At 43.8% G+C, this 15281-nt stretch overlaps 1 protein-coding gene across 2 annotated transcripts in view; it reads right to left on the bottom strand.

Annotated features, from left to right (window-relative positions):
- Positions 1–1193: 1193 nt before the first annotated feature.
- The window catches only part of LOC117353728 (tetratricopeptide repeat protein 30A), a 183397-nt gene continuing 169309 nt past the window's right edge, over positions 1194–15281 (bottom strand). For both annotated transcript variants that reach the window (XM_033929974.1, XM_033929976.1), the window contains one exon: positions 1194–1451. In XM_033929974.1, coding sequence (XP_033785865.1) covers positions 1315–1451 — 137 coding nt within the window. In that variant the 3' untranslated portion in view covers positions 1194–1314. The remainder of the gene's footprint in view (positions 1452–15281) is intronic.

Below are 15281 nucleotides of genomic sequence, written 5' to 3'. Positions count from 1 at the left end.
CCTGTCTCTCCCTATCATTCTCCCCCTCTTAATGTATCACAATCACTGCTGGTACCATCACCACAGAGATTAAAACAGGCTGCTTTGGGGCCTTCCCTTTGATGCACCCCACCTATGCAGAAACAGGAATTGGCATAGGAGGAAGCAGCACACATCACAGAGAAAGCACCAAAGTAGCCTGTTTTAATCGCTGTAGTGTTGGTACTGGCAGCAATTGAGGGACATTAAGAAAATGGACTACGGGAAGAGTAGTTAGAGTGGATTGTGGACAGTAGCTAGAGTAGATTGTGCTTCAGACTAGGGAGTCTTAGCCTCCCCAAGCCTCTTATACAGGGTACCTATGTCTCCCTGCCTGTATGTGCTTTTCTCAAAAAAAGCTGCACTCTTATATTTAGGAGCCTACATTTATCTGCTATTTTCATCCAAATTTAGGAGCCTGTTTTCAGCTGAAAATTCACTTAAATTTAGGAGTTCAAGTTATGCTTATAAATATAGCCCTACTATTCACTTGCCTAGGTTTAAAACACTAAATCAGGGGCCTAGTGCTGAAAATCAGTGCTAAGCTCCTAACCTCCCTTCACCTGTTCTAAATCCATCCCTGCTGCCACCCACTTCTTAGGCTCCTAAATTTAGGAGTTTAGTGAAATTCTGAGCATAAATTTAGGAATTCAGTCCTAGCAAATTTTCAGAGGCCAATTTAGAAGCCTATCCTTTAAATGCTTAAACTTTCAGAAAATTGACCCCTTTATTGGCATGATAAAATTTGTACATGTTGTCACAGTAGTACATAAAGGTGGTAATTTTAGAACAGGACACTTATGTGATAGGTGGGTCATACACACAGTGCAGGTAAAATTGTGCATTAAGTATTGAATAGCAAAAGTCACTGTGCAATTAACTGCAACGCCTCAGAACTTAATGTTGAGGGCAGGCCCAGCATCTTTCCATACAGTTAACACACAAATACTACTTGATGTGTTAACTGTATTACAGAAAATATGGATGCACTTAACAATACTTACTCAGTCACTTCTATTTCCTTTTGCCTGCTGTCTTTATTCATACATGTAGATTTGTTTGTTTGTATGTACATACATACAGACTGACCTGTGGGCTCTCCCCAATGAACACCATCACATTAGCAAAACAAGGCTAATAAAAAGCTGCACAAAGACTCACATTTCAAAGGTTTTCTATAATAATTTTTTTAATTAAAATATTTTAACTACATTTAAAATAACAGTATATCATAAATGTTCAAGTATAATTAAATAAACAAGATTCAAACAGAATGCAACCCCCCCATGGTTCGGCTTACACATTCCATCCAATAATTTCATATATCAGTGCTTTTATTTGCCTGGCCTCATATGTAACTGTATTTTTCCCGATGTGCAGCTTCTCCTCTTCAAGCGGTTGTTCAATAACTGCTGGAATATTTTTACCATAAACTGAAAGGAAAAATGTTAATATTAAAAATATTTCAAAATGTAAAAGCTATTTTAGTCATCTGTAATAGTATCAGCAAGTGTGAACAGCTATGAAAGAGGCAATTATAAAAAGTGAGCTGTGCCTTCCTAGTAGTAATAGCTGATCATGTTACACAGGTTAGACAGTTCTAAATCTAAAAGATGCTGGCATTGTCATCTCTTTTGTTCTATTGTCCTTTGATACTTAACTTTTAGAGGTCAATATGGGGTAAAATTAACAACATAATAGAATCATCAATTCCACTGATGTACGAGGCGATCATATGCGGAACATTACTACATGTTAAGCCTCCCATAGATCGATATAAATGCTGTCTTTTCCTTATAATGACTGGGATAGCCATCCAGATGATAACCCAAAACTGGAAGAATTTTGATCGTCTAAATTTCCCTTTCTGGTGGGCTAATCTGTGCTCCACCTATAGATATGAAAAAATGAATGCAGATAGTTTGGGGCACAGTAATTCTTTTAAATTGGTTTGGGGTCCATTGGCATCCTATATTCTTCAATATAGCATGTCTTTGATTATAAGTCAGTTTTTTGTTTAGTTTTATACACATCCAAGGAAGGGTGGGAGGGGGGATATTTCTGTCCTAATTTGACCTTAGAGTATTTATACTTGGGGTGGGGGAAATGATTATGTATAATTATAAGTTGAATGTGCTTATATTGGAGTATTATGTTATGTATTCATGTATTGCACTATTGAAGTATGGAATATCATTAAAGAAGAATTTAAAAAAAGATGAATATACAGTATATACTTTTAAAAGATGAACAATATACAGTATATACTTTTTAACTGGGATAGCAATGTGAATGTTGGTCATGTGTCCTATAAGAGACTGAAGGGAATAGTCTATTCTATGCCATAATTGAAACTAGGACTCCATTTAACTTTCTAATGATAACTTAAAATTCCATTGTTAAGTATTAAATAATAAATGAGAAACTCAAAATCATTTATATACATGAATTTCTGCTTTTCTTAAAAACAAAAGACCTTTTTATTGCTCGGGTATCTTCTGTATGACCTTGATTATTTATCCTTTTGCAATTTCTGGATCATTTTCTCCTGCATTCTTAGTCTTGTTTATCTTTTCTCATGTATTTTATCACTACCATATATACTTGAATATAAGAAGACCTGAAAATAAACCGAGGTAACCTTTTCCCCCAAAAAAGGAGAGAAAAGGGTTGACTCAAATATAAACGGGGGGGGGGGGGAGGGGGAGGTTAATATTCAAGTGCCCTGCCCTGCCAGGCTCTGCACCCAACACCCCTCCCTCCCTCCCTGATTCTGCAAGGGGCAGGAGCGCTGGACCACCAGGGATTTGAAAGGTACGTGGGGAGGCGAGAGGGAGGTAAAAGTTGTCACAGTTGGCTGGGACAGAAGGCAGGAGGGATTCCTCCTATCCTGGTCCACCAATTTGTAGATCAGACCTGCAATCAAGAGAGGTCTGCTGTTTGCCAGGGGCCAGGATCCGGGATGTAACCACTTGCCTGGACAGACTCATCAAGCCCCGTGACCACTTCCCCATGATTCTCATCCACGTCGGAACCAACGACACCGCCAGGAGCACCACAGAGAGCATACCTGAAGACTTCAGAGCCCTGGGTGAGAAGCTGAGGAGGATGGATGCGCAGGTGGTCTTCTCCTCGATCCTCCCAGTAAGGGGCAAGGGCAGTGCCAGGGAGGATCGCATCCAGAGGGCAAACGACTGGCTGCAGGGATGGTGCAAGGAGATGAACTTTGGGTTCTTGCACCATGGAGAGGCATTGCAAGGACTACAGGGACCAGACCAGAAGAGGGAAGAATGTCCTTGGACACCGTCTAGCCCGCCTACTACACAGGGCTTTAAACTAGGTAAGTTGGGGGAGGGTACGAGCACAAACAACCTACCTGGCGAGCTAAGCTGCCAATACTTTTTTGAGACTAAGGTAAGTAAACACCGATCTGGGTCAGGGGAGAGTATGCACACTGCTCACATTATAATTCTGGGTCACATTGTAATTTTGGGTCTAAGGGGAGTACACATGTAATTCTGGGTCTAGGGGGAGTACACATTGTAATTCTGGGTCTAGGGGGAGTACACATTGTAATTCTGGATCTAGAGGGAGTACACATTGTAATTCTGGGTCCAGCGAGAGAACACACATTGCAAATTGTACTAAAGGAGTTCAAGTAGCCCAAGCGGGAATACCCCCACAGGGTACAAACATTTCCGAGTCTGGGATAGGAACACACTATAGTTCTGGGTCTGGGGAGTCCGGGATAGGTGCACGTTTTAACTCTGGGTCTAGGGAAAGTACAAAACATGCGAATAATGCTAAAGGTGCCCAAGTAGCTCAAGCGGGAATATCCCCACTGAGACATAACAAACATACAACATGGAGGGCTATGTACGTAAATGCCCACAGTCTGGGAAACAAGATCCTGGAATTAGAAACAGAAATGAGGAATGCCGACCTGGATGTGGTGGCGATATCTGAGACCTGGCTCACGGATTCCCACGGGTGGGACATGGTCATACCGGGTTACAACTTTCTTCCCCGGGACAGGGAAGGCAAAATGGGAGGAGGTGTAGCATTATATACTAAATATGACATTAAGGTCACCAGAATCACAGATGTCCACTACACTGGGGAATCCCTTTGGGTAAATTTGGCCAGAGGGAAGGACAAATGCCTGTATCTTGGCGTAATATACAGACCCCAAGACAACAGGATGACCTAAACATGGAATTAATCGGAGATATAGAGAATATCACCTTGCATGGGGACACAGTATTGTTAGGTGACTTCAACATGCCTGATATGGATTGGGACACGCCTTCCTCTGCTTCCGGCAGCAGCAGGAGGCTATTAAACTCTATGAAGGGAGCAAGACTCAGGCAACTGGTGTTGGAACCAACAAGGGATCAGGCAATACTGGACCTGATACTTACCAATGGAAAAAGTGTCACAGAGGTCTCGGTGGGCGACACATTGGCCTCCAGTGACCACAACATGGTATGTTTTAATCTCCGGAAAGGTTTCACTAAATCTACCACACTGACCAAGGTCCTCAAATTCAAGGACACAAACTTCAAAGAAATGGGAGACTTCGTTCACCAGGCGCTACAAAGCCAAGCAGAAACCGATAACGTGGAAGAAATGTGGTCGACTTTGAAAGCCCCATACAAGAAGCAACAAACCGCTATGTTAAATCAGTAAGTAAACGGTGAAGGAACAATAAGCCACAGTGGTTCTCTGCGGAGATTTCGGACCTCATCAAGGAGAAGAAAAAAGCATTCATCTCTTACAAACAATCAGGGAAACAGGACTCTAGGGAAGTCTATCTGGCCATGTCAAAAGCCGTCAAAAGAGCAGTTAGGGAGGCCAAATTCCGCATGGAGGAGTCTCTAGCGAAGAACATCCAGAAAGGAGATAAATCCTTCTTCAGGTATATCAGTGACAGAAATAAGAACTCAGGCGAGATAGTACGTCTTAGGAAACCAGACGGAGACTATGTAGAAGCGGACTCGGAAAAAGCCCAACTGTTAAATGAATACTTCTGCTTAGTCTTCACCCGCGAGGCGCCAGGACTCGGCCCTCAGCTACAGACAAGGGTTGACGCAGATGACCCATTTAGTAATTTCGAATTTACACCCAGCGGTGTCTACTGCGAGCTGTCAAAGCTTAAGGTTAACAAGGCAATGGGGCCTGACAATCTACACCCCAGGGTGCTCAGGGAGTTGTGTGATGTCTTGGCGGAACTGCTATCTGCGCTCTTCAATCTCTCCCTTAGCACGGGTAACGTCCCGTTGGACTGGAAGACGGCTAACGTCATTCCACTCCACAAGAAAGGCTCCAAGATGGAGACAGCAAACTACAGACCAGTGAGTCTCACATCAATAGTGTGCAAACTAATGTAAACTCTAATCAAACGCCAATTGGATACAATCCTGAACGAGGAGAATCTACGGGATCCTCGTCAACATGGATTTACTAAGGGGAGATCCTGCCAATCCAACCTGATCAGCTTCTTTGATTGGGTGACGAGGAAGCTGGATGTTGGGGAGTCCCTGGACATTGTATACCTGGACTTCAGTAAAGCATTCAATAGCGTACCACACCGCAGGTTGCTGAGCAAGATGAGTTCTATAGGATTGGGCGACACATTGAAGAAATGGGTTGGGAACTGGCTTGGAGGTAGGCTTCAGAGGGTAGTGGTGAACGGCACCCCCTCCGAAATGACGGAGGTAATCAGTGGAGTGCTGCAGGGCTCGGTCCTGGGCCTGATCCTATTCAACATCTTTATAAGAGACTTGGCAGAAGGGCTGCGAGTTAAAATAACATTATTTGCCGATGACGCCAAACTAAGCAATGTAGTGGGCAAAAGCACAACAGACATAAATTCAATGTCCAACAACATGATGCACGACCTACTCCTACTGGAGCGCTGGTCTAGGTCCTGGCAACTCAGCTTCAATGCCAAAAAATGCAAAGTCATGCACCTGGGCAGCCACAATCCATACAAGACTTACACCCTTATTGGCGAAATCCTAACAAGAACTGAAGCAGAACGAGACTTAGGGGTGATCGTCAGTGAGAACATGAAGACTGCCAATCAAGTAGAGCAAGCTTCATCCAAGGCAAGGCAAATCATAGGTTGCATACGCAGGAGTTTCGTCAGCCGTAAGCCTGAAGTCATTATGCCATTGTATAGATCCATGGTGAGGCCCCACCTGGAATACAGTGTGCAATTCTGGAGGCCGCAGTACCGTAAGGATGTGCTGAGACTGGAGTCGGTCCAGAGAATGGCCACCTGGATGGTCTCGGGACTCAAGGATCTCCCGTATGAGGAACGGCTGGATAAGTTGCAGCTGTACTCACTCGAGGAACGCAGAGAGAGGGGTGACATGATCGAGACATTCAAGTATCTCACGGGCCGCATCGAGGTGGAAGAAGATATCTTCTTTTTCAAGGGTCCCGCGGCAACAAGGGGGCATCCGTGGAAAATCAGGGGCGGGAAACTGCAAGGGGACACCAGGAAATACTTTTTCACTGAAAGGGTGGTTGATCGCTGGAATAGTCTTCCACTTCAGGTTATTGAGGCCAGCAGCGTGCCTGATTTTAAGGCCAAATGGGATAGACATGTGGGATCTATTCACAGAGAAAGGTAGGGGAGGGTCATTGGGGTGGGCAGACTAGATGGGCCGTGGCCCTTATCTGCCGTCTATTTCTATGTTTCTATGTCTTACAGCACGCCCGACAGAGGCCTGCAATAGATCTGGGAGGGGGACGGGTGAGCGCTGACCCAAATATAAGCCGAGACCCCCATTTTTGGGCCCAAATATCTCAGCTTATATTCAAGTATACTGTATTTCTTATTTGTTTTGCAAACCACTCAGAACTCTTAAGGTTCCAGTCATTTTCATTGATGTAACTTTAGGAGCATGATAGACATTCTTCCCAAGTTTCAGAGACATAAACACTCCTTGACCAGGAGATAACACCGGAGCTGAAAAGGAAACTTGGAGACTACACAAAAACAGAAAAGTATTTGTTTCACAAGAAATCAGTAGAGGTTCTGTATGTTTGTTGTTTATTGAAAGCTTCTATACCGCTACTAATGATTGGATAGTCTATTCAGAGCAGTTTACATGAGCTTCTATAATGGTGTTTCTAAACATGAGCTTCAATAATGGTGTTATTATACATGAGGTATACACTTCTTCCTCCATATCCGTGGTTTCCGTATCTGCGGATTCGCTTATTTGCGATTTTTCGGCTGCTGACTCCACCCCTAATTTTCATCACTGAACCCAGTGTTTCACATTGGAAATCGCTGCTCCTGGTGGTTCATGGAGGAAATCGCTGCTCCTGGCGTTGTACGGAGCAAATCGCAGGTTGGGTTATTCATGGTTTATTATCTTTTTCAGGTCTATTTTACCGAAAAACGCAAATAACATACAAAAAGTTATTTGCGGTTTTTTGGTATTCACGGTTATGTTCTGCCCGCATTCCCTGCGAATATGGAGGGAGAAGTGTAATTTGTGAGCTTCTATAACAATGTTACAATACATGAGCTATGTTTTATGAGTTTTATGAGGGTGTTTCGATACTCAAGCATCAGTAATGGTGTTACAATGCACGAGCTATGATATATGAGCTTTAGTACAGTTAGAATGTTTCTGTGATGGTTATCCATAAGTGAGTTTTAGAAGTGTTCTGTTGTTATTATTGGTGCTTTTTGGCATTCTGGTGTAGAGTGTTTACATATCCTTAGTGAGTGTATAGTATTTACATGCTAACCAACCTAAATACTTATATGTGCCTTTGGATTACTATATTTACCCTATATCTGCATTTATCCCACTTATGCTGCTCTCCAGGTGGTGCAAATGGATCCCCAAAGGTGCAGGCAGTCTACCAACGCGAAGCCTCAAGGAGCATTCATCATCCAATTATTTATCAGATTTATGACCTCTGCACATTGACCACAATTAGAAAAATGCTGGTCTGGTGAGTTTTTGTAATAGACATCTCTCCACAAGAGAACCTTTTGAAACCCTCAGACATGTCAAACAAGCAGTTTTCAAGGTTTAACTCAATTTTGAGAGCAAAAAAACCCAAACATGTACTCCATTTTTTAATTTTACTTTTTGGGGGGAGGAAAGGAGAGAAAAGGAACTTCACAGGGAAGAGAAAGTAAAACATACCATAACAACAATCTTTTTAATAGTGAGAAAAATAATTCCTAGAGAGCAAAAAAACAGGTCCACACAGCAGCTCAAATGAAAATAAATTGTGAGAATCTGTAATGTGATGGTTACCTATCAACATCCTGTAACTATTCTAGGTTTTTCTAAGCACTAAGGCAGTGTATCGCAAACTGTGTGCTGCGGCTGAGAGGCTCCAGCGCCTGTGTCAGCTGACTTCTACCGCTAGCAGTGACAGGAGAGGTATTGCTGAACAGGGAAGGGAGAAGGGGGTACTGCTGAACATGGGGAGCAGGGAAGAGGGAAATAGTACTTCTGGACAGGGGGGAGGAGGGAAGGAAGAAGTGGTAATGCTGGACAGGGGAGGAGGGAAGGGAGAAGGGGTACTGTTGGAGAGGGGGAGAAGGGAAGGGAGAAGGGGTACTGCTGGACCTGGCAGAAAGGGAAGGAATGGAAAGATGCTACATACTGGAGGGGAGGATGAGATGGTGCATGAGGAGAGAGCATGTTGGGTTGGAGGGTGGGAAGGAGGGATGCCACTGAGGGAAGAGGCAAGGAGAGAGAAAGCCTGCAGGAGGGGAAAAAGTGTTGGACTCATGGAGAGGGCGAGATGGATGGAGAGGACAGAAAGGAGGGAAGGAGAAATGTTATACTCTGGGGAAGGGAGAGGGCAGAGAGTGAAAAGTTGGACTCGTGGAGAGAAAGAGAGAGATGCTGGTTGGGGGAAGGAAGGAGAACCAGAGGAGAAGCATGCAGGAGGAAGAGAGAAAAACTGTTGGACTGGGAGGGGGCCAGAAATGAGGACGGGAAAGAAAAATGTTACATTGGGTGGGGGGGGGGTAGGAGAGATGACTAAAGGAACGGAACAATATAGGACCAGGGAATAGAAGGGAAGGAGGGGAGTCTGGTAGCACTATAGAAATAATAATAGTAGTAAAGAGAGATGCCAGATTATAGGAAGGAGAGGAGAGAGATGCCAGACTAGAAAGGGGGGAAAGGAAGGAGAGAGATGTCGTCGGACCACTGGGGGGGGGGAAGGAGAGATATGTCAGACCGTGGAAATAAGGAGGGAAGGAGAAAGAGAGAGTAGATTTTGAGAACAAAACAGAAAAATGGAAATATTGAATGTTAAGTTAATGCCAAAGATGGATGCAAGGCAGAAAGTGAAAACGGAGATAAAAACAGTCAATGGATAAGAAGGCCCTAAAAACATAGTTAAAAGCACAGAAAAATAAAGTCACCAGACAACAAAGGTACGGAAAATGATTTTATATATAGTGATTGAAATGTGTCAGTTTTGAGAATTTATATCTGCTGTGTATATTGTATGTATATGAAAAATGAATAGAAAAAAATTACATTGCAATTAGTAAAGGAGGTGGGATCTGGGGAAGAGCTTAGGTGGGTCTAGGGCAGAGTTTGGGAGGTCTGGTTGGGGGTACTCAGTTTGTTAGACTTCCCTGCTGGCACACCCTACTGGCATTTTAGGCCTGTCTGAAGGCCTCGGCGCATGCGTGGATGTCAGCGTGATGATGTCATGCATGCGCATGATGTCATCACGGTGATATCCATGCACTTCTGGCCTTTAGTGTGCCCCGGCTTGAAAAAGCTTGAGAGAAACTGCACTAAGGGGTCCTTTTATACAACTGTGGTATGTGCTCCTGTGTGCTTACCTTTAAACATTAAACAGGCTTACTACAGGACACACACTGCCATCCTGTGGTAAATTTGCCTATCTGCACGTGTACACCATGAGCTAAAATATGTTTGCCTAATCCATATCACAAGTGGACTTAGTGCATGTAAAATGCATGAGTAAGCAGTGCACTAAGGCCACTCTTGCCATTGCTTTAGTAAAAGGACCCTGTAAGGGAGCTACTTATGCTTGTTGCAATTAAATGACACGACCCACTTCTATGGTTGGTCTATTTGCTTGTCATAAGAACACAGAGCACAGTTACTTACCATAACAGGTGTTATCTGGAGATAGCAGGCAGATAGTCTCACGTATGGGTGATGTCATCCACGGAGCCCAATACAGACAGTATGAAAAGTGAACTGTCACTTTAATATTAAGAAACTTCGTGACTGCCCATACCGTGCATGTACGAGTGCCTCCCCGCCTGATGCCAGCTCGCAGTACCTCAGTTCTGTAAGCTAAGAGGCCAACCAGGGGAGGTAGGTGAGATGTGAGAATATCTGTCTGTGGTTTCCGGATAACACTTGTTATGGTAAGTAACTGAGCTTTATCCTAGGACAAGCAAGCAGCATATTCTCACATATGAGACTTTCTAGCTTACTGCAATGGGATGGAGGGAGAGTTGGCCAATGAAGGAAATAAATTTTATAATACTGCTTGGCCGAAGTGACCCTCTCTTCTGGACAAAGATTCCAGACAGGAGTGAGCATGAACATGTAAGCTGAGGACCAAGTAGCTGCATTACAGATATTCCCCATGGAAACGGGACGGAAGAATGCAACTGAAGTCACAATAGCTGAGATCTTATGTGCTATCAGAAATTCCCTAAGTTGCAGTACAATGGAAAAATGGAAAAAGAAATAAAGGCTGCAAGGTATGTAGATTAGATCTCTAGGGTTAGGCTGAATCAACCTGTGAGGAATGAAGAAGATGAACAGGTGAGAATAGGTTTTGCATGACTGAGTTTCTTGTAAGAGAAAAGGTTTGTTTGCAGTCCAAGGTATGAAGAGCCATCCTCCAGGGTGAGAATGAGACTTTAAGAGAAAGGTAGAAGCACAACGATGAAATATATATTGTTGTCCAGAATAAAGGAGGGGTACAGAAAAGTACTTTATCCTGATAAAAATACTGTACAGGATAGGTCTCACATCCACTCTGGAAGCACAGTCCGTCGACATGCAGGAGATGACAAAGACCACTGTGCAAGAGTGAAATTTAAGATGTATAGAGAACATTGGTTCAAATGAAGGGTCCAACCATTTGGTGAGAACAAGTTGAGGATCCCAACCCATTGGAGACCTATTATAAAACTGGAAACTAGAGGATGAGCAGATTATTGACCTGAACATGGAAAATGCTCACAACCTTAGGGCAAACTCTGACTTAAGTGAGGCGAAGAGTTGAGTGGGTAGGAAAAACTCCCAGAAAGAAGGTATGAACTTGGATAAAGGCTTGATAAGAAAAGATAAAGAGCTTAGAACAGAGAGAACCATCTCTGCCACTTCCCTTATAGTGGTGCTGTATAGAAGGTTGTCTGGACACAGCTAAAAGGTGAAAAAAGAGCAGCGTCTGCTGAGGTCACCACGAAAGGCACCAAGATGTAAAACAGACCTTCGACTCTTGAGAGAAAGATCTTTGCCAGGCTGAAACAGAAAAAAGAACCATGGCTGCCTGGTCCACCCAGGGACTACAAGAAGCACGGAGGCCAATTCCTGCTGAAGATGAATTAGCGAATTGATAATGAGAGGAACATAAGAAGTTGCCTCCGCTGAGTCAGACCAGAGGTCCATCGTGCCCAGCGGTCCACTCCCGCGGCGGCCCATCAGTCCCACTGCTTGAGCAGTGGCCCTTGATATTTCTCTAACCTATCTCTACTCCTGTCCCTATATCCTAACCTCAGTCCTTATCTGTACCCTTCAATTCCCTTGTCTTCCAGGAACCTTCTTTGAAGCCCTGTAGCATGTTCTGATCTATCACCTCCTCTGGAAGTGCGTTCCACGTATCCACCACCCTCTGGGTGAAGAAGTGCTTCCTAGCGTTTGTTCTAAGCCTGCCCCCTTTTAATTTCTCTGAGTGCCCCCTTGTACTTGTGTTTCCCCATAATCTGAAAAATCTGTCCCTGTCCACTTTTTCTATGCCCTTCATGATCTTGAAGGTTTCTATCATGTCTCCTCTAAGTCTCCGCTTCTCAAGGGAGAATAGCCCCAGCTTTTTTAGCCTGTCAGTATATGAGAGGTTTTCCATACCCTTTATCAGTTTAGTCGCTCTTCTCTGGACTCGCGTACTGCCATGTCTTTCTTGAGGTACGGTGACCAATAATGGACACAGTACTCCAGATGTGGGCGCATCATTGCGCGATAAAGAGGCAGGACGACTTCCTTCGTCCTGGCCGTGATGCCCTTCTTAATGATTCCGAGCATTCTGTTTGCTTTCCTTGAGGTAGTGGCGCACTGTGCCGATGCCTTCAGTGTTGTGTCCACCATTACCCCCAGGTCTCTTTCAAGGTTACTCACCCCTAGCAGTGATCCCCCCATTTGGTAGCTGAACATCTGGTTCTTTTTTTCTACATGCATGACTTTACACTTCCCTATGTTGAAGCTCATTTGCCACTTTTTGGCCCACTCTTCCAGTGTCGTCAGATCCTTTTGGAGATTTTCGCAGTCTTCCGTTGTTTCAACCCTGCTGAATAGTTTGGTGTCTTCTGCAAATTTAATGACCTCACAATTTGTTCCCGCCTCCAGGTCATTTATAAATATATTGAATAGGAGAGGTCCCAACACCGACCCCTGTGGCACCCCGCTCGTGACCGATTTCCAATCTGAGTAGTGACCCTTCACTCCAACCCTCTGCTTTCTGCCTGCCAGCCAGTTTTTGATCCATCGGTGGACCTCCCCTTGTACACCGTGGTTCCATAGTTTCTTAAGCAGTCTTTCGTGTGGTACCTTATCGAAGGCCTTTTGGAAGTCAAGGTAAATGATGTCTATGGATTCCCCATTATCCACCTGCCTGTTTACTCCTTCAAAGAAGTGTAATAAGTTAGTGAGGCATGACCTACCCTTGCAGAAGCCATGCTGACTCGATTTAAGCTGTCCATTTCTTTCGATGTGTTCACAGATGCTGTCTTTGATCAGGACTTCCATCATCTTTCCCGGGACCGAGGTCAAGCTCACCGGCCTGTAGTTTCCCGGGTCACCCCTTGAACCCTTCTTGAAGATTGGCGTGACATTTGCTATTTTCCAGTCCTCTGGGATCTCTCCAGTTTTTAAGGATAGGTTGCATATTTGTCGAAGTGGCTCTGCTATTTCGTTCCTTAGTTCCTTGAGTACCCTTGGGTGAATGCCGTCCGGACCTGGTGATTTGTCGCTCTTTAGCCTGTCTATTTGTCTGAGGACATCCTCTTGGCTTACCTCTAGTTGGGCCAGTTTGTCGTCCTGATCTCCATTTACAATCTCTTTTGGTTCCGGAATGTTGGTTGTGTCCTCCCTCGTGAAGACTGACGTGAAGAACTCATTTAACTTGTCAGCCATCTCCTTTCCTCTTTTACCACCCCCTTTCTGTCTCCATCGTCCAAGGGTCCCACTTCCTCCCTTGCTGGTTGCTTCCCCTTAACGTATCTGAAGAATGATTTGAAGTTTTTCGCTTCCCCCGCTAGTTTCTCTTCATATTCTCTTTTTGCTTTCCTGACCACTCGGTGACACTCTTTCTGGTGTTCTTTATGCTCCTTTTGGTTGTCCTTTGATTGATCCTTTTTCCATTTGTTGAACGATGCTTTTTTGCCACTTATCGCCTTCTTCATTGCATTTGTTATCCACACTGGGTTTTTCGTTCTATTTTTCTTGCACCCTTTCCTGAACTTGGGGACGCACAGGTTCTGTGCTTCGTGCACCACGCCCTTGAGTAGGGTCCAGGCTTTTTCTACGGACTCCATCTTCCTCGTGTTGTTGAGTTTCTTTCCTACCATTTTCCTCAAGGCATCGTAATCCCCTTTTTTGAAGTTGAGTGTTGTCGTTGTGGTCCTTTTCACCTTTGTCGAAGCAATTTCTAATCTGCACTGGATCATGTTGTGATCGCTGTTCCCTAGTGGGCCTTATACCGCCACCTCCTTAGTGGGTCCCCCTAGTCCGTTAGAGGAACCGCCCAGAGGGACTGGTCTGATCCATCCAGGAGAGAGGCAGCCATTGCTAGATGATGAGAATATTGTCTAGAACAAAATGGCAATCAGTAATTAAAGGAGGACAGAAAAAAGGAATAAAAGTAGAGTAATTTCCTAGGTCCAAATTTGTTCATTCTCTCAAAAGAAAATCAGAGAACTAGACTCTCCTGCTGAGGTATAGAGCACTTTGCAACTTGAGCGGCTCAGCATACAAGAAGTGGAGATGAAGTGCGCTTGAGCACAGAAATTATCTGAGTGTTAAAAACAAAAATGAAAGAAATGTAAGAGACCTGTATGGAAACCCCAGTAGGAACATATCTGGAATGTGCATTTACTGATTTCAGAATGCATCAATGTCTAATTATAGACTATATAGAAGAAACAATCAGTCCAGAGACTATGGCTAAAATAAGCTGGAGCAAAACGAAAAAAAAACATTCTAAAAAGGATGTAGCAGACTCCTGCTCCCCTACAGCCACTCCCAAACCTCCGGGCCTTTTAGAATCAAAAGGAGATGGAGTAAAAAGTCTTGTGGAGAATGTTCATGAAAGAACAGGTGTAAGGAAAAATAGTTACAATAAATGGATATCTTCTGGAAGGTACTCTATAAACACTGATAGTACAGTGGAAGACACGTTTCAAGAAAAACTTGGTTGATCCTGCTTCGAAAATAAAGCACTGAAAAGAACAACATCGACTTCAGCTTGTCTACGGTGTTCTTTGCTCACATCGTTTAACGACAATAGACTGTTTTCAGTCCAATTCTTTATATGTGAGTTTGCAAACCATTGGACCCCTGAGGAAGACGTATTCGCTGAAACACGGACTGTGCAGGGTCCGGTTGTATTTTTATCATTGTACTTTTTTAATTGAATTTTCATGGTTTTATATGTCAGTGTTTAATAAATTATCTCCAGAACATCTGTATCCACAGTTTTTGTTTTCATAGGTAAATGTATTCACCAAGCTATGTCTTATTGTTCTTTTCGGACGTTAATTAAGACCACTTTGTTTGACAAATTTATTACTTAATAAGGGTTTTATCATTTGTAATTGTATTTTTACTGAATGATTGTATTTCGATGATTGTCCAACTCTTCTTAGTGTAAAGCGCCTAGAACTTCTGGGTATGGCGATTATAAAAGAATAAAGTTATTGCTTCACTGGGACAGGCAGTCCTGCAGCTAACCGCCCCAGCCAGCTGAGAGGGTCCACGCCGGCCTCCTGAAAT

Source organism: Geotrypetes seraphini, chromosome 2, assembly GCF_902459505.1.
Source record: "Geotrypetes seraphini chromosome 2, aGeoSer1.1, whole genome shotgun sequence".
Lineage (NCBI taxonomy): Eukaryota > Metazoa > Chordata > Amphibia > Gymnophiona > Dermophiidae > Geotrypetes > Geotrypetes seraphini.
Note: the sequence above shows the minus strand (reverse complement) of the source record. Positions and strands in the feature narration are given on the sequence as shown.